Raw genomic sequence first — 20,290 nt, 5'->3', positions numbered from 1 at the left:
TTCAGTTAAGCAGTTGGAGGCATTAAAGCATGGGCTTTTTAATGCTGTGGTTATGCGAAAGCAGGTAACAAAAGGGAAGTATTAGAAAGGAGGCAGGTGACTTTCATACGCAGGGACTGGTTTTGTTATGTATGATTGGGTCCAGGGTACCTGGAAGAGATGCCCCACGTTTGATCCAGGTGCGCTCTACATATTTTATTGCATTTATATCCCATCTCCAAGGAGCTCAAAGTGGCATATATGGTTTCCCCACCCACACCTCCACATTTAATCCCCACAACAGCCCTTTGAGCTAGTTTAGGCTGAGAGTGAGAGACTGGCCCCAACATCACCCAGTGAGCTTCATGGCCGACTGAGGACTTGAACCCTGGTCTCCTAGGTCCTAGTCCAACACTCTAACCACTACACCACCCTGGCTCTATGTTATGGTCTCCCTCCGCTGTCAGTGGTAGCATGCCTCTGAGTATCAGTTGCTGAGAATCACAAATGGGGAGGGAGTGCTGTTGTGTTCAGGGCCTATTTGTGGGCTTCCCATCTGGACATCTGGTTGGCCAGAGGCAGTCTGGTTTGGGAGAGGAAGATGCTGCACAGGCCGGGCCTTTGGCTTGACCCAGCAGGGCGCTTCTTGTATTCTTATGAAGGGAAGATACAGACTTCCTTAAAAACCTATTACAGTCATACCTCGGCTCCCGAACACCTTGGAAGTCTAACGTTCTGGCTCCCGAACGATCGAAAACCAAAAGTGAGTGCTCTAGTTTTCAAACATTCTTTTGGAAGCTGAAAGTCTGACGGGGTTTCCATGGCTTCCAATTGGCTGAAGGAGCTTCCTGCAGCCAATCAGAAGCCAAGCTTTGGTTTCCGAATGTTTCAGAAGTCGAACGGACTTCCGGAACGGATTCCGCTCAACTTCCAAGGTACGACTGTATTATACTGACATACATCTAGGTAGGACAGAGTTCAGCCTTCCATATCCAGGCTACCCTTACAGCAGTTAGGGGATGAGCTACAGACCTAAGAACACATGCACCCCTTGGCCTAATTTCCTTGAGACATCTGAGAAGAGTCATCCGTTTCTCCCTCATCAGCCTAGTGCAGGCATCCCCAAACTGCAGCCCTCCAGATGTTTTGGCCTACAACTCCCATGATCCCTAGCTAACAGGACCAGTGGTTGGGGAAGATGGGAATTGTAGTCCAAAACATCTGGAGGGCCGAAGTTTGGGGATGCCTGGCCTAGTAGGTGAGGAGGGAGGGAGAAGGATGTCAAGGGCCAGAAATCAGATGCCTCGTCATCTGCCAATGGAGACCTAAAAAGAGCCCTGCTTGATTAGGCCTGTGGCCCATCTGGTCCAGCATCCTGCTCTCACAATGGCCAAGCAGGTGCCCCAATGGGAAGCCCAAAAGCAGGATTCCAGCACAAGAGCCCTCTCCCCTCCTACGGTTTCCAGCAACTAGTATTCAGAAACATTGCTGCCTCCAACTGTGGAGGCCGAGCTGATGAATTTGTCATGAATTTGTCTAATTCTCTTTTAAAGCCATCTTGGTTGGCTGGTGGTCATCACCGCCTCCTGTGGCAGCACGTTCCATACTTTAACCATGCTCTGTATGAAGAAGTGCCCTCGCCCGCCCACCCCTGACAGGTCAGCACCAAGCGATTGCAGCCCTCATCAGGAAAAGGCCTTTCAAGGAAAAGACCATTCCCTGCAGGGTCCCCGAAAGCAAAGGTTAGTAGGGAGCAAAGAAATTCACCTGGAGTAAGGGAAATCGGAGCAGTCAAAAAAGATGTGGTCTTTCAAATGGCTGCATATCAACAGTACAAAAAGAAAGCTTTGGCTTGGTTTTTTTTTATTTAAAAAAAGTGTTACACCAGTAGGAAATAAAGCGAGCGAGATCCTGGTGCTTTTCTACCTCTGGGAATCGATAAAATTGCAGGGAGAGACATATGGCTGCTCTTCTGAAGCACTAAGGCGGGGGGGGGGGGCTCCTTCCCACCTTGTCAGTATCTTTCAAGTCTTAGGATCACCGGCATAACATTCAATATTAATCCTCACACAAGGCACAACAGCTCTGCTCCAGCTCACTCTCCCTTCTCCAGCTGTTATTGCACACTGCCCACTTGTGGCTACTGCTCCCCACTGCATCAAAGAGAGGTTTTAATCCCACTTCCTTTTGCCTTGCACCCCACCCCCCACCCCCCGGCACCGGCACCACTAATGTGAATCCACCACCACCACCACCACCACCCCAAGCCTTATTTTCTGGTGGAAAATATTCCATTTCATACGTTCGGGATGGATAGGTTGTTCATTACCAACAATGAACGGATGCCAGCTGCAAGTACAGGATGAGTCGAGCTTGGCCATTTCAAAGTGTTTAGCTTCACTTAGTGATTACAAGAGAAATAAAACTGGGCAAATTAAGACTAAGGGATGGTAATACCAGCCCCGTGAAGCAGCCACCATGTGGGTCAACACTGCCTACGACGCCAGGGGGAGGGGAGTATGAATAATAATAATAATAATTTTTATTTATACCCCGCCCTTCCCAGTCAAGACCGGGCTCAGGGTGGCTAACAACAAATAATATCAACACAAATATAAAAGAAACAATTCAGTTAAAACAACAGAATAATACAATGTTAAAATTCAATTTTAAAATTAAAAATCTACGAATAAGATAAAACCATTATAAATAAAACCTTAGGGGAGGGTAACCGTGGGGTCAGACTGCGTCAGTCCGAAGGCCAAACGAAACAGCTCTGTCTTGCAGGCCCTACGAAAAGATGACAAATCCCGCAGGGCCCTAGTCTCCTGGGACAGAGCGCTCCACCAGGTCGGGGCCAGTACTGAGAAGGCCCTGGTCCTGGTCGAGGCCAGCCTAGCCACCTTGTGACTCGGGATCTCCAATATGTTATTATTTGTGGACCGTAATGGCTAGCGAACATGTTGGTTTGCTCAGTGGTGTAGGAAGGGAAGCGGGGGGCAGTCTGCCCCAGGTGCCATCTCTGAGGGGGTGACAAGGCACCCTACAGGGGGCTCGCCCCGCCACCCCTGGGAGCGGCAGCGTGAGCCGGCACCATCGCACCGCGACAGCCGTGTGCGGAGGATCCTCCACTCGCGGCTGCAGCGGAGGGATCCCACCGCCGTCTGCAAACTGCCGCGTGGTTCATGTGCAGCACTGCTACGTACTGCACACGTGCATGCGCAGTACATAGCAGCGCATGCGCCGCACGGTGCTTAGCCCCACCCCCGACACCCCACACCGGGTGCTGGTTAGCCTTCCTTCCCTCCTGGGTTTGTTGGCATTTGAGGTCACCAATAGCCTTGAGCTCAAAAATATGAGAGTATCATAAGAGCCCTGGTGGATGAGGCCAATGGCTCACCGTACCTAGCATCCTGTTCTCACAGTGGCCAGCCAGATGCCAGTGGAAGAAAAAGGTTAGCAGGACCTGAGCACAAGAGCACCCTCTGTGGTCTCCAACAACTAACTGCTGCCTCTGACAGTGGAGCATCCAAAAACGAGCAGTTGGAGGAGTTGGAGGTGAAGAAGGAAAATGCAACAGAAAGACAAGCAAACAGAATAACTGGATTTTACAAATCAATGTTGCCAAGACAGAATAGTGAAATGAGAGCCCTGGAGCGCACAACGCCATGTGGCGAAGCGCCCCGTCCATTCGCTGGAGTGGAAAGTGGCGGCGAAAGGAGGGGCTTGCAGATGCAGGATTCCTGCAGCAACCTTGCCAAGGAAAAGAGGCTTTCATCCACAGATGCAGGGTCTGCACCCTGTGGAATTGGTGTTTTCAAACTCCAGGCTACAAACGAGGCGGCAGCCCTCCCTCCCGGAAGCGGCAGCCTGTCTGCAGACTGCAAATGATGCGGGGTGTTATGTAAGCCCGCACAAAGCCAACAGGGAAGTTCTTGGACCATTCTCAGGCATCGTGTTTAGCGCATAGGACAGGGATGTGGAAGCAGGGGACACAGACACACACAGAGAGAGAGAGAGAGAGAGAGAGAGAGAGAGAGAGAGAGATGATTTCTAAGTGTAGTTTTAAGATATTGATCGCCGATATTTCATGCCAATGAGGCTTCCGCCCTACTCTGCTCCGCAGTGGCAATTTGGCCCTGCACACATAAACAGGCACTTTGATTGCTGCTGGTGCTATTAGGTTTTTATGCCTCGACTCACAAGTGCCATAACACCAATTTAACGGCTGCTGGGAGAGCCGTAGACTCCGAGACGTACGCGCGAATGGCAACAGGCTCAACAACAAATCCACACTCGACGTCTTTCCGCAATTAGCTTAACTAAGATCAAACTTTACTGGCACTCCTTTGCTCATTCCATATGGTAGGATTCCTTCACTTCAGTGCTAAAAACCAATTCGGAGAAGCTGAACTGTACATTTGAAGTGCATGGTTTTCCCCCAAAGTATCTTGGGAGCTGTCATCTGCTAAGGGTGCTGGGAATTGTAGCTCTGCGATGGGAAACTACAGCTTACTAGGATTATTTGGAAGAAACCGTGTGCTTTAAATGTGTGGCGTTTGAGCAGCCTCAGGTGTTTATTCTGATCACTTTTACGTCTACAATCAAGCTGTGTACGCACTGTACCTTTAAAGCACACTCGAAGTGCATCATTTCCCCCAAAGAATTCTGGGCACTGTAGTTTGCTAAGGGCTTCTGGGAATTGTAGCTCTAGGAATTCTACAGCCTAGAATACTTTGAGGGAAACCATGATTAAAGCAATGGTGTGGACGTGACCCAAATCTTTTTGGGGCGCCATTTGAGCACACAGTATAGGCAGTGATCACGTCAGTACCTGGAAACCCACAGCCAACACTCTGGCTGGGCATTCTGAAGCAGCAAGCAAAATAGAGCCCTTTTTACCATCAACCTTATCTCCTGCCCTTAAGCCTTGTGTGGGGTTTTGTTTCAACCCATTCCTGTTCCTTGTGCTCACTAAGTCAAAGCAGACTTGGCACCCTCCGATCAACATTTGGAAACCAGGGAGGGCCGTAGCTCAGTGGCAGAGCACTTGCTTTGGGCACAGAAGGTTCTAGGTTCAACCCCTGTTATCTCCAGTAGATACCCCTGCCTGAAATCCTGGGGAGCCGCTGCCAGTCAGTGTAGACCGTATGGAGCTACATGGACCAATGACCTGACTCAGTATAAAGCAACTTCCTATATAACTCGGTTTAAACCCATAAAGACTAGAATCTTTATTTTATGGGAAGGGTGGTAGCGATCGTTCAAAATTTGGCAGGAGCCAGGTGCATTTTGTACTGGCTATCGACCACTTGTGATCAAGTGAAGATGCCCGGGCAATGGCGCCTGACGTTTCCACCATTTGGAGGTGCTTGCATGGGGATCCTTGGATCTTGACTGTTTTCACACACCAGCAACACATCCTGTAGAATTCCATTATATTTTATCTGCCCAATCAGAATGAATTTCAGGAACTGAAAAGTCATATTGAAAAATAAAAATTTCGAGCTGTGTGGCCCCAAAATGGCAACGAGCCATTCCGTTTTAGCAACTGTAAGCCTGATTTACAGCCTAGCTTATATATCTGAGTTTCTAACACCGGTAGTAGCTCAGCGGCTTTGCATGCCGAACGTCCCAGGTTCAATTCCCGACAGGATCTCCAGGTAAGGCTGGGAAAGACCTCTGCCCAGGGAGCTGCTGCCAGTCAGTGTAGACAAGGCTGATCCAGATGAACCAATGGTCTGACTCAGTATAAAGCAGCTTCCTGTATTCCTAACAATCCATTCCACTATTCTTGCTCACAGCGGCTGTGAGATTTAGCACACACATCTGATGAAGGTCACCACTAACTGAAAGACCTCTCCTTCTTTGGAGGTCTTTAAGCAGAGGCTTGACAGGCATATGTCAAGAATGCTTTGATGGTGTTTCCTGCTCGGCAGGGGGTTGGACTGGATGGCCCTTGTGGTCTCATCCAACTCTATGATTCTAAGAAAAGCAAGGCTCCTCATCACAGCTCTTCCCCCGCCATCATCCGGAGTGGTGGCCAGAATGATATAATAAAGCTATATCCCCAAAATAAAAACTGCATTAGAGGCAGAGCCATAATTTATAAAAAGCAAGGGCTGCAATGGCCCGGCTCCCGTCTGGGGGTAATGGGGCTTGGTGGGGGGGGGCCACACTCTCTCTCCCTCCGCCTCGAGACACCCCAAATTGAGCCAGCAGCTTGAGAATGAATGCTCTCTCCTAGGTGGTCCTGTCATATTCCATTAGCTCTATCTTAACATGGTTTGTTAGATATATTTGCAAGTCTTGCCGGAATACGTGGATAAACTCCGGTTATAAAGAGGGCTAAGTGCCGCAAGCCGGTTATTTTGCAGGGCTGGGATTTATGATCTCAACTAAGTGCAGACCGCCTGCAATTCATCAGCATCTCCTGGTTGTCGTTTTTCTAAAAGTAAACACTTAAAACTCAGCAACCAGCCGACGATGGGAGAAGGGGGGGCCCTAACAGGCTCTTCTTGTTCTCTAGCCAGGATGTCAAGAGTTTGGGGAAGGGGGAGCGGAAATCTATTAACAGGGTGTACATTATTTATTAACCTGCAACAGGAGTCATTTGCACCTGGCAGGCAGCCAAAGCATCACTCCGATAATGCAATTTAATATGGGGACAGTGTCCTTCCTACAAGCGTCGCACCACCACTCCTCAGGCAATTACAACCCGCTACGAAGTTATGGCAAATGTTAGGAGAGAGGAGCCCACTTGTGGATAGAGATGAAGTCAGGACGGCATGATGATCCAGCATGGATGTGGCTCCAAATTATTTGGAAGAGCTCAGGGTCATGGGAAAACATCAGAAGCGCCCTATTGGATTTGACCAAAGGCCCTTCTAGGACGGCATCCTGTTCTTGCAGTTGCCAACAAGATCCCTATTGCAAGCCTGCGAGCAGGACCTGAGCACAAAAGCACTCTCTCCCCACTTGCAATGCCAGCAACTGGTGTATAGAGGTGTACTACAGTTGTACCTTGGATCCCGAACGCCTTGGTACTCAGACGTTTTGGCTTCCAAACGCCCCAAACCCAGAAGTGAGTGTTCCGGTTTGCAAACGTTCTTTGGAACCCGAACATCCGACGGGGCTTCTGTGGCTTCCGATGGGCTGCAGGAACTTCCTGCAGCCCATCAGAAGCCGCGCTTTGGTTTCTGAACGTTTTGGAAGTCGAACGGACTTCCAGAATGGATTCCGTTCAACTTCCAAGGTCCGCTCTGGCTGCGGACTTTTCGGGGTGCAAACGGCACCCCGGAACGGATCGTGTCCGCAACCAGAGGTACCGTGCTGAAAGATTTTTGGCAGAAGGTAACTGAAACTATCAACAGAACTGTACGGAACAACCTTACATTTACAGAGCAAAATATCCTTTTGAATTATATACGGTACTAAGAACATGGAACCTTACAAAAGGACAATGTGAATGGACTCTCCGTGCCCTTACCACAGCAAAAAGACTGATACTGAAGAATTGGGAAAATAAAAACGTGGCTCCCTTCTACGATTGGATTGAAGACTGATACAAACTCGCAACATATGAACAAATTCCATATAAACACAGACTTGCCATGGACAAATTCAATGATATCTGGAATCCATTCTTACAAATACTGTAACAGGTTAAGATCTGGTGAAGAACAATACCAACTTTGTAAAGTATACAGTTTTGGGTTCCCCCCCTCCCCCCTTTATTTCCCCTTCTACACGGGTGCTATTTCTCTTTTCTTTTTCTCTCTTTTATTTACGTCTCACCATGTTTGGTGCACATATAATTATGTACTTTTCGAACTTTCAATAAAGGTGTTTGGGGGGAGGGGATATTGTACACTAAATATTGGAGAGTACATACAAGACCAACAGCCCCAAGAACAGAGACACAAAACATAGGATGCAACAATGGCAAAGCTTATGGAAACAGGACAGAAAGGAGATAATTTTTTATACAGCGGCAAAATTTCATAGATTGCATTAAAAATATGATTTACTGTATATTGTAAGACTACTTTTTAACCCAGGAAAATCTTCTCAAAAGTCGGGGGTCGTCTTATATGCTGGGTCGTATTTCTTCTACGGCGAGTATATCCCAAACTCTATATTTTAACTGGAAAAGTTGGGGTCGTCTTATATGCCCAGTCGTCTTATACACCGGAATATACGGTATTACTAAATGCAAGCCTTGGATTCTCATTGTACTGAGATTTGCAGATATCTTGTCCTCCAAGTTTCTTGTCTTTGGTTCTGTTTAGACTTGGTATATCTTCTTTCTATTGAATCTTCTTCTAAAAGGTTTGTGTACATTTGTCAAGTTCTTAAATAAACAAATTGTAAGAGAAATACAATGTATGGTCGAGCATTCACTTTCAGTGCCACAAATTTCATTGTTTCGACTTCAGAGTCCTTGATTCACAGAATTGGAAAGGGCCAAGGACACAACCACCCAGCCGCAAACAGTGTATTGAAAGCAGCCACATGGCAGAAAAGTGCTGGCAAAACAAACACTCCCAGGTAACTAAATCAACCAGCCAAGGTAAAGGTTCAGAGAAAGGTAATCCTCCCATCTCCTACAATACAGGCACCCCCAAACTGTGGCCCTCCAGATGTTTTGGCCTACAACTCCCATGATCCCTAGCTAACAGGACCAGTGGTCAGGGGTGATGGGAATTGTAGTCCAAAACATCTGGAGGGCCGAAGTTTGGGGATGCCTGTCCTACAAGAACCTCTATCCAATCTTTACCATGTGGAAAAGAACCAACCTCCCTTCACATATGTAACTAGCTAGGCCTTTAGAGGGAGCAAAACACATCTCAAATTTCTTCTGAATAAAGAGATGACAACTATATTTACTTCATTTATCATCATTGGTTTAGGAGTGTATAAAATTATGTGCAACACAGAGAAAGTGGGTTAGAGGAGAGTTCTCTCTCTTGTAAAAGGTAAAGGTAAAGGACCCCTGGACAGTTAAGTCCAGTCAAAGGCGACTATGGGGTTGCAGCGCTCATCTCGCTTTCAGGCAAAGGGAGCTGGCATTTGTTCACAGACAGCTTTCCAGGTCATGCGGCCAGCATGACTAAACTGCTTCTGGTGCAACTGGACACCGTGATGGAAACCAGAGCGCACGGAAATGCTGTTTACCTTCCCGCCGCAGCGGTACCTATTTATCTACTTGCACTGGTGTGCTTCGAACTGCTAGGTTGGCAGGAGCTGGGACAGAGCAACGGGAGCTCATCCCGTCACAGGGATTTGAACCACCGACCTTCTATTGGCAAGCCCAAGAGGCTCAGTGGTTTAGACCACAGTGCCACCTGCATCTCTCTTGTGACACTAGAAGTCATGGGCATCCAATGAAGCTGAATTTTGAAAGATTTGGGACAGATAAAGACAGCCCTTCTTCACGCAGCACACAAGGAAACGGTGGAACTCCCTCCCCTAGGAAGCAGTGATGACCATCCACTTGAATGGCTTCAAAAGAGGACGGGACAAATTCATGGAGGAGGAGGCTACCAATGACTACTAGCCACAAGGGCTACACTTTGCCTCCATGGAAGGAGAAATGCCTCTGAATCCCAGTTGCTGGAAACCATAGGGTGGGGGAGCACCCATGTGCTCAGATCCTGCTTACGGGTTTCACAAAGACATCTGGTCAGCCACCATGAGAACAGGATGCTGGATTAGATGGGCCACTGGCCTGATTCAGCAGGTCTTCTGATGCTCTTACATTGTCATCATCCGGTGCCCAGCTGTGGCTGACCGTGGTATCTCTAGAATTACTCCATTTGCAATGAAAAGGATTTAGAAAAGACACCGGAGCATTTTACAAGACACCTTCCAAGAGATGCGCATCCGAAGCAACAGATAAATAATGGGGCATGCCAAGTCCCCAGTAAGGGTATCCCACATCGGCAGCAGGAGCTAGGTCAGCAGCCACAGAAGAAAACCCGTAACATTTCAGAGACAATGAGAGCTAAGGAAGGAGAGGGGGGTTGAAAATCAGGAGAGCTCCTCTCATTTCCCTCTTCAACAAACAGATGTCAAAAAAAACCCAAAACCACAACCCCTTAAAGAGCCACTTAACTATGCTGCAAGCAGACGCCGTTAAAAAAAAGCTATTTTTATTTACTTATGCTGCACGACAACTTGATAACGACTTTTTAATTAAAAGCTATTTCTGTGCAACCTCCAAGGAGACAGCAGACATACAGCTACAGAAGTGCACTTGACTGGCCCTCTCGGTCGGAGCAGAAGCGAGGCGCAGAAAGACAGATTAAGGGCAGGACAGCAGAGGGCCAGATCCTGATAGCAGCAGCGTGGAAAGGGAGGTCATACTAAGGAAAGTGTCCAGGAGGAGAGAAGAGAGCTATTTTTAACCTTGGGTATTTATCCAACATCACAACTTAAACAGGCAACATGAGAGCCTTGCCAGATCGCCAGCTGTTTTTCCAATGATGATTGAACTGGGTTAAAACATCCTGACAGCTTGAGACTCTTCAATAAACAAACAGACGGGATTTGTTGGTATCTATAGCCTACTTATTCTTTTTTTAATTCAGCAGGAAGAAATTTATTGTGACTGTAAGGGGAAAGTCTAATCCCTGGACCAGAAACTGGGGTCTGTTTAACCAATAATTACCTTTCTGTCTCTTTTTTCTTAAGGCTAGTTTTTCACCATGAAGGTCCACAATGTGGCTTACAATAGACAGAAAGTGAACACTTAAAACAGATATGGGTTTTAAAAGCAGTTAACCTCAAATTAAGGCCGCCCAACAAAAAGAAAATCCAGAAATCAAAGTGACACAAACCCCCGCAAAAGGTTGGTAAATCAGATTACTAAAGATTTCAATGGAGCTTCACTGTTAAGATCTTTCACGGGAGTGAAAGAAGAGGCTGTTATAGGAAAAAAAGCATTGGTGGCCTCAAGTATAGATTACTGCAATGTGCTCGACCTGGGGCTGCCCTTGGGACTGAACCACAGAGCAGCTAGACTCCTCCTCCCATTTTTAAACATTGTTATTGTTGTTGTTGTTGTTGTTGTTGTTGTTGTCATTATTTTAATGCATTGCCGTCTCTTCACCCAAGGCCCCAGGGCGGGATACAAAAATTAAAAATACGAAACAGTTTAAAACAAGTGACAGAGTGAACCCTAAAAATATACATCTCAGATGTCAAAGGTCAGGATAAAAAGTTTCCTCTTCAGTATTTGCAGTTAACTCTATCATGAAGCTACTGGCAACCAATGCAGCTGTTTCAAAACAGGGGGTATGTGAAATATAAATGGAACTCTACTACTGTCAAGTGACCCTTCAAAGTTTGCCCTGAACAGAGTGAAGCCCTCCTACCCCTTAAAAAAAAGAAGACTATGCATTGGAAGCAGATTGTAAGCCCGGCACACACACAAACACACCTGCCCCCCCTCCCATTTTGCAAACATACGCACACAAACACACTACCCAGTTGCAGCTGGAGGCACCATCATTGCCGACACAGGTCTAAAATGAGATATGCTCCTAGATTCACTTGTACAACTGAGGATTCTCAACTTCACGTTAACCTCCGTGTGGGGCTGCCCTTGGAAAATTCTGGGAAACTTCCATGCGTTGCCAGCCATGATGCAGCCAGAATGCTGATGGGAGCCTGGGCGATCAGATTTTATCTACCTACGTGATTTGCGTGAGCTGCCAACTAGTTTCAAGGCTCAATCCAAGGTGCTCCTCTCCACCTTTAAAGCCACAAATGGCTTGAGATCTTTTCCCACATGCTCTGAGCATCATTCGGGACCCTGCTCCAAATACCTCACAGCCTCGGGAGGCGAGGCTGATTCTCTTTGACACCAATCCTAGGGAACACCTTGCTGAGAAAAAGGACCTCGTGGGTCAAATCAGAACATCTGCTGGGCCCACAAGCCAGAGGGGTTACCTACTGCATGTTCTCCCCCAAGCATACATCCCTTAGTGGCACCAGTTTTATTATGAAGACGGTCTGTCTGTGTCACAGCAGACTTATAGAATTGAAGAGTTGGAAGGGACTGAGAGCCTCATTTAGTCTGTGGGACGGGGGTTATTGGTTTGTTCTGTTTTTGTTTTTATTATGTACTTTGTGGTTTTATTCCATATTTTAATGCTGCAAACCGCCCTGAGATCTTCCGATGAAGGGCGGTATAGAAATTTAATAAATAATAATAATAATAACCCTCTGCAATGCAGGAATCACAGTTAAGGAATCACTTATGCTCTCCCTGCCCCCCAAATCCTTCAATCGTTGTTGAACAGACAATACAGAAGTAGCGGACGTGGGTGGCGCAGTGGTCTAAACCACTGAGCCTCTTGGGCTTGCCAATCAGAAGGTCGGCAGTTCGAATCCCTGCAACGGGGTGAGCTCCCGTTGCTGTCTCAGCTCCTGCCAACCTAGCAGTTCAAAAGCACATCAAAGTGCAAGTAGACAAATAGGTACCGCTGCAACGGGAAGGTAAAAATGATCACTGTGAACTTTTGGGGCTTGCACTGGAAAGGCCTTTTGCAATTCCTCATTTAGTCAGCTCGCTCTCTCCCGCTCCTAAACACAGAACACTCTCAAGGCACATTGAGACTGTTGCTATTGTGCAGGTAGGATTTAATCCCCTACCAGCCAATTCAGGTTGGGCAAATTCAAGTGGATTTCTGGAGCTTTTGCACAATTAGCCTGCTTCCCCAGAAGAACGGAATCCTGTGCAATAAGAAAAGTCACAACAGAAATGCACTTTGAAGTCAGTGCACTTATTTGACACGTTGTCACCTCCCTGCAAACAACACTCAGCAAACAAGGTACCGGGAAGCGAATAAACTCGCTCTCACATAAACACACCCTTTTAGTCCTCTTCCGGGCTGATTTCAATGGAAGTCGCTTGAAACCTGGAAACCACACGAAGACAAATGCCTTTGGTTAACTGCTGTGCTAAATCATCCACAGGAACATAGGAAGCTCCCTTATACTGAGTCAGGCCTTTGGGTCCACCTAGTGCAGCGTTCTCTACAAAAATTGACAGTGGCTCTGCAGGGTTTCAGGCAGGTAGCTCTACCTGGAGTCTCCAGGGACCTTCTGCATGCTAAGCAGGTGCTCTACCCCTGAGCTACAGCCCTTCTCCAAAGTGTCCCAGAACCACAGGGAATGTGTAGGTTAGGAACACAGGATGCTGGCTGGCTGGTTGGTTGGTTGGGTTTTTTTAAGTGACAGAAAAAAGAAAGAAAAATGAGGGGGGGGAATAAGATGTATATTAGAAATAATTCTCTCTCTCTCTCACTCACTCACACACACACACACACACACACACACACACAAATGCAAAATAAGACACTCTTGCCTTTACCAAAGGTGTCATGGGTTTTGAAACAAAATAAAACAATTCCTTCCATCAGCACCTTAAAGACCAAATAAGTTTTTATTTTGGTATGAGCTTGAAGTCGCTCGAACTCAGGACGAAAGGGAGAAACGCGCTAAGAGGAAGGCACGCTTGGCAAACCCTCACCATGATCAACTCCCATCTGGAAACCTATGTCCCCACTGTGGAAGGACGTGTGGATCCAGAATTGGCCTCCAAAGTCACTTACGGACTCACTTTTAAAACCATGTTTATGGAAGACAATCTTACTTGGCTATGAGTGATCGCCGAAGAAGAAGAAAAAGAGATACTCCTATACATTCTGATATAAACTGATATAGTGTTATTATCCTAATACTTATGCAAATGTTAATAGCCTACTACATTCTGTATAAACTAATTCCAAATGTTATGATTATCATGCTTATCCAAATGATGTTTGTGCCTGTAAGCAGTCCGTTCATAAGTTGCGAGAGATGTCATATTGCCAATCCATTGATTAAAGGGTACCGTATCTTTATTCTTCCAGTTCATCAAATAACAATCTCAGGATGCTGAGGAACGCAGGATGGTGCCATATTGTGAGTCAAGCCATTGGTCCATCTAGCTCAATATTGTCGACCCTGACTGGCAGTGACTATGCAGGATTTCAAGCACGGAGTCTTTCCCAGCTCCACCTGGGGTTGAACCTGGGACCTTCTACATGCAAGGCAGATGCTCTACCACTGAGCTACAAGCCTTCCTCGTAGAACGAGTATACAGTAAATACATTTCTGACGAACAGTTATCTATCGATTGTTAAGAAAGCTAACCAATTTCAAACCTAAACGCTGGAATTAGGTAGCTAAAAAAAGCTCACCAATTTCTGCATTTCAGAATCCGAAGTAGTAATAAACTGTAAGATAATCTCTGGAGTATTTGCCAGCTCAAAACTGTCCCCTATTACGGTTTCTTGTAGAGCTTTCCAGCTCGCTTTTAACTCAAGGCTTGCAAAAGCACTTTCTGTCAAGAGTGTTAAGGTCAGGAAATCAGCTGGGACCAGCGCTGGCACTTCCACACGGTAAGAATTTGGAACGGAAAAATCACAGGAAGAGGAGAAATTCTTCAAAACACCATTACACAAATCCGAACTGAGCACCCTCACCCGCATACAGAACTTGTCACTTCGTGGCAAACATGATACCACTGAGCTGGAAGAAACTTAGAAGGACAGCTAAATGGATGTGGATCTTTGGGGGGGGGGGACCTCTGTCCTGGGGAAAGCCTGAAATTATTTGCTTTTAAAAGGCAATAAACAGGAGGCAGAACTCTGACAGCTCAAATGATTGTGTCTTCCAGATTTATTCAGCCTTCTGTTCCTTTACATCAGGGGTGGTTAACCCCTGGGATTATTCCCTTTGGGGCAACCCTTCCAAGGACCACATGTCACTGGTGGGTGGGGCCAGAGGCAAAGTGGGTGGAGCAACAAATGCAAATTCCAGCTTTGTGCAACAGCCGAGTTTCTACACACACCTGCACACTCCTCCATCCAGGCAAACAAGAGGCACAATCGGAGCTCAAGGTCATCCCAGCTAGGGAAAAAAACACTCAAGGAAGCTGTGTAGCAGGGTCCAGGAGGGGTGTAGGCAGAGTTCCCAGGGCCAGAAAGAGAACTGAAGGGCCACATTCCCTGAGATCCCCCATCTCTGCTTTACTTACACTGCTGGAAAATAATGGCATTCTTTTTCATCTTCCCATATAAAATCCATGTGATAGCATAACTGGATATAATTATAACAAATATGTCATTTCCTTGAGTTTTAAGCCTGCTGTTCACCAGGACCGCCACAGAAGGGGTTGAGACGTGATTCCATTTTCAAAGCGAGCTTTTGGTAAGAGTGCTTTGGTTGGGAAAGCACATCCTCTAAACACAGATTTCTTAAAATTGTGGTACAGTATTAGGTGGCGTACTTTACAAGGCTGCTTATATCCTGTCTTGTATTTATCATGTTATGTTTTGGGCTCTTGTTTTGGCGAGAAAAGTAGCGTACTTTTTATGTTAGTAAGAAAGTCTAAATTATTCCACGGACAAGGGAAAGTACTTCTATGATTCAAGCTGCGTTCCTGGACATATCTGGAAATTCGGTACCGCTAAATTGAAAGGGGGCTGACTTCCAAGTAGGCCTGCGTAAGATTGTACAATTAGGGTCACTGTCGTTTTGACTAAGCAACCTTCAAAAGGACATAAGCAGAGCCTGATGGATCAGGCCAAAAGCCAATCTAGCATCCTCTTCTCTCAGTGGCCAACCATATCCCAATGGGAAGCCTAGTAACACAAGATCCCTCTCCCCTCCAGTTTCCAGCAACTGGTATTCAGAAGCATTACTGCCTCCAACCGCGGAGGCAGAGCATAGTCATCACGGCTAGTAGCCACTGATAGCCTTTTCTTCCAAAAAACTAATCCAAGCCTCTTTTAAAGCCATCCAAGTCAGTGGCTGTCACTGCCGCCTGTGGGAGCAAGTTCCATAGTTTCAACTCTGGGCTGTGTGAACAAGTCCTTTCTTTTATCTGAATCTTCCAACATTCAGATTCATTGGATGTCTTGTGAATTATAGTGTTACGTCAGAGGGAGGAACACTGTTCTCTATCCATTCTCTATGTGCCCTGGATCATTTTATGAACTTCTATCATGTCACCTTATTGCTAATGCTCCCCTGCTGGCTGTTCCTTCCCACAAAAGTGGTTTAAGCAGCAACAGCACCTCCAGCAACAGCCTGCCCAAACGGCTCTGACCTTCAATCTTCTGCAGCATTCAAAAAAGCCACCTCGAACTGTACCTACAATGCTCTGGGCCAGCATCAAAAAGAAGAAGCTTGAAGTCTCCCCGGAGCGCTTCTGAAATGAAGAGCTTGGTAACAAACTCCCTCTGCTGGTCTGCAACCTGCAGACAAAAGCTGCTCCGGTAGGAAGCTGCTGGAGTGGAATTCAGAAGCAAGATCTTGACACTGGTGTTTGGCCTCCCAAGACCCTACAAATCTCCAGCATGCAGCAGAAAGCAGTTCGGGAAGAGTAGGGACCCAGGTGGCGCTGTGGTTAAACCACTGAGCCTAGGGCTTGCTGATCAGAAGGTCGGCGGTTCGAATCCCTGTGACGGGGTGAGCTCCTGTTGCTCGGTCCCAGCTCCTGCCAACCTAGCAGTTCGAAAGCACGTCAAAATGCAAGTAGATAAATAGGAACCGCTACAGCGGGAAGGTAAACGGCGTTTCCGTGTGCTGCTCTGGTTCGCCAGAAGCGGCTTTGTCATGCTGGCCACATGACCTGGAAGCTATACGCCGGCTCCTTCGACCAATAATGCGAGATGAGCGCGCAACCCCAGAGTCGGTCACGACTGGACCTAATGGTCAGGGGTCCCTTTACCTTTACCTTTACCTGCCTTGCATGCAGAAGGCCCCGGGTTCAATGCCCAGCATCTCCATTTATGGCTGAGAGAGACTCTGAGGAGCTGCTGCCAGTCAGTGCAGACAGCACAGAGCTAGATGGAACAATAGTCTGTCTTGGTATATGACAACTTCCAATGACAGGGGAAGCAGGGGTAGAGCATCTGCTTTGCCTGCAGAAGGTCCCTGATTCAATCCCTGGCAGAGGTGGGAGAGATCCCTGGCTGAAACCCTGGAGAGCCACTGCCAGTCAGCGCAGATAAAACTGCATTAGATGGATCGATGGTCTGACTCTGAATAAAGCAGCTTTCTATGTTCGCTTTACAGCTTCAGTTACACTGCTGATCTTGTTATTCCTATTCATCACCAACAGATGCAAGTCAGGAATGGGTCACGCCCACACCGATTGGACCTTGTACTCCTTTGATTAGATTCCGTATTCATTTGTGTGCTACACAGTGCAGAAGTGTGTCTGGCATCTTCATTATACAGTTTTTGGTGAATGCTGAAGACGCGTTGCTTCACCTTGGCTTTTGGCACTTGGGGTGTACATTTTTAAGACCCTGTTAGTTCTATTTTAATCACCTTCCTTCTGGCAACTGTTCTAAGCCATTTCTAACATGGGCTTTTATGCTGTTGTCACCCACCCTAGGACCTTAGGGAGAAGGGTGGGTGATAAATTATAACAACCACAATAATTGACACACCTATAGTTATCTCTCACTAGCACCATCAACCCCAAGATCAAGATCAATCCTGCAAAGAGGAAGAAAGGAGGATGGAGAAAGCGCTTGGCCCTTGAATGTCCATAAATCAAAACCCACCAAAAAAAAAGAATCTAAAAAGTCATCTAGTCTGCTGGCTGCTCAGCCTCTGGTTAAACACATCAAATGAAGGAGAAGCCACTACCTTTTAAAGCTGTCTCTTCCATTGTCAAACAGCTCATACCATCAGGAAAATTGTGCATAAATATACTTGGGAGCACTCTTTATTCTCCTAATTATTCCAGGGAGAAATGTTCCAGTTCTAAATGAGCCATTAACCTTCTGGTTTTCTGCTGAAGATCATTAATGTCCAATTTGCAGGCCTTCGTTCTTATACCCTGAACCATCTTTAACCTATTTCACTTCTTCCAAGTACTGTACTGTGCTTGAAGCCTAAGAAAGAGGCAGGAGCAGGAGCAGGGAAGGTGCAGGTAGAGAACAAGTAACCAACACTGCTAGCTCCCTCTCCTGAAAAATCACCCATTCCAGAATAGCTTTTCCTTTTTTAAAAAAAATGAGAGGGTCATCAGGGTTCCGTTATGCACATTTTCATCAGTGCAGTGCAAGGGATTGGGGCAACTCCCATACTAGAACGGTTGGCAGAGTTTGGCACTTTTCAGTTTACAGAAAAGGTGAGTTAAAGGGGAGGGGGAACAAGGTAGAGGTATATAAAACTATGCATGAAGAAAGTGGCTAGAGGAAAGTTTTTTCTCCCTCTCTCCAGCACTAGCACTCGGGGATATCCAGGGAAGCTGGATGTTGGAAGATTCAGGACAGACAAAAGAAATTATTCTTCACACAGCACAAAAACTATGGCATTCTCTTCTACAGGAGATGGATGTTACCACCAGCTTGGATTGCTTTAGCAGAGGATGAGACAGGGCAGTTGCAAGCCCTACGCTAAATCTCAGTTGCTGCTGGGAATCACCAGTGGGGTTAGTTGCTGTTTTACTTGGCTCCTGCTTGCAAGTGGTGGTTGGCCACTGCGAGAAGAGAATGCCACACTAGATGGCCCTTTGCCCTGATCACAGAACAGCAGAGTCAGAAGGGACCCCAAGCGTAATCTAGTCCAACCCCCAGAAACACAGGAATCACAGTGAAAGAATCCCTGGCAGAGTCTTTTAGACAGATTCCAACGGCAGAGAGTTGGCCACCTACCAAGGGAGTCCATTCCACTGTCAAACAGCTCTCACCGTTAGGAAGTTCTTACTAATGTTCAGCCAGAATCTTCTTTCTTGTGATTTGAATCCATTGGTTCGGTTCCTACCCTCTGGAGCAGAACTCCATCTTCAGATATTTGAAGAGGAGATTCTTGAGAGTCCCATGGACTGCAAGAAGATCAAACCTATCCATTCTGAAGGAAATCAGCCCTGAGTGCTCACTGGAAGGACAGATCGTGAAGCTGAGGCTCCAATACTTTGGCCACCTCATGAGAAGAGAAGACTCCCTGGAAAAGACCCTGATGTTGGGAAAGATTGAGGGCACAAGGAGAAGCGGACTACAGAGGATAGTGTTCTCGAAGCTACCAACATGAGTCTGACCAAACTGCGGGAGACAGTAGAAGACAGGAGTGCCTGGCGTGCTCTGGTCCTTGGGGTCACAAAGAGTCAGACACAACTAAACAACTAATCAACAATCATATCATCTCTCAGTATTCTCTTCTCCAGGCTAAACAGACCCAGCTCCCTCAACCATTCCTCATAAACCTTGTTTTCCGGGCCCTTGATTGTCTTGGTCCCCCCCCCCCCTCCTCTGCACGCGTTCCGACTTTTCAACTTCCTTCTTAAACCTACGGTCCAAGATAAAATTAATAAAGCATTTTGGGAGGTGCACAAGGCACCACGGATGCAGAACACCCCTCTAAGCAACATTCTAACCACAAGTACCCCGAACTTCAACAACACACAGAACAACAAAAACACACAGCCACCTCCGTTACCTCACAGTTGAACTCCATCTCAGCATCCATGGTGATAATCCGCACCGTGAAGGTCTTGGGCTGCTTTCTCTTCAGTGAGCTGAAACTCATGCGCGATGCAATGGCACCAGCCATGACGAAAGCCCTGGGGAGCCACCCCAGCTCCCAAAGGGTGGAATCGTTTCCTCCTAACTTCAGGGAAATGTTCCCAACAATGGGAGGACTGCTTGAGGGGGAGACAGACCCCTCTACTCACCGTGCAGATGCAAACACTGAGGGGTCAAATGAGAGAAATCTCAGAGAACTACTTCACCCTTCTTGGCTTTTCTGGGGTGTTGTGGGGTGGGGGGGGAAAGCTAATGGATCAGCAGGACATCTAACAGGTCTCTAGGACTTGTCTGTGCCCCTCAGTGCTTATCTCCTACGTCAAAGGAAAGTGTATAGGGTGTTAAAGGATAATGGAAATAAGGGCACCTCTCCTTTCAAAATGACAGGGGAAGAGGAAATGTAAAGAAATGTTTGGGGGAGAAACCACCCACGCACCTGCCGGGCCACTCTTGCTATGAACCAACAACTGTGTTCAGCCTTCAGAAATGGGGAGATGTCCCCAGCGACCAGAAGAGATTTGGGGATAGTGGATGGGCAAGAGCTGGTCAACAGGGCCTCGGTTGTGCTTAGGTTAAGAGCTGAGCAAGTAAGGTTTTGCAGCGTTGCACAAAAGGTGGCAGGTAAGGTTTTGCAATGTTATTTTGAGAGGGTCTGTAAAGACAAGTTTCCTCAAATTCTGATCAGGGGTGGGATGGGAGGACGGAGTTATCTG

The 20,290-nt window shown here is 46.9% G+C and overlaps 1 protein-coding gene across 10 annotated transcripts in view; it reads right to left on the bottom strand.

The window, feature by feature from the left end:
* Nucleotides 1-20,290, bottom strand: part of NF2 (NF2, moesin-ezrin-radixin like (MERLIN) tumor suppressor) — a 96,041-nt gene that overhangs the window by 75,031 nt on the left and 720 nt on the right. For 8 of the 10 annotated variants that reach the window (XM_088660132.1, XM_088660133.1, XM_088660130.1 and 5 more), the window contains exon 2: nucleotides 19,492-19,742. In XM_088660132.1, the coding sequence (XP_088516258.1) occupies nucleotides 19,492-19,605 (114 nt within the window). In that variant the 5' untranslated portion in view covers nucleotides 19,606-19,742. Of the gene's footprint in view, nucleotides 1-19,491; nucleotides 20,035-20,290 lie in introns of those variants that run through there. The other 2 variants (XM_060269677.2, XM_060269674.2) reach the window with 2 other exon arrangements.

Source organism: Zootoca vivipara, chromosome 16 (assembly GCF_965207765.1).
Source record: "Zootoca vivipara chromosome 16, rZooViv2.hap1.1, whole genome shotgun sequence".
NCBI classification, from domain to species: Eukaryota; Metazoa; Chordata; class Lepidosauria; order Squamata; family Lacertidae; genus Zootoca; species Zootoca vivipara.
The sequence above is the reverse complement of the archived record's forward strand: the minus strand, read 5'-3'. Positions and strand labels throughout refer to the sequence as shown.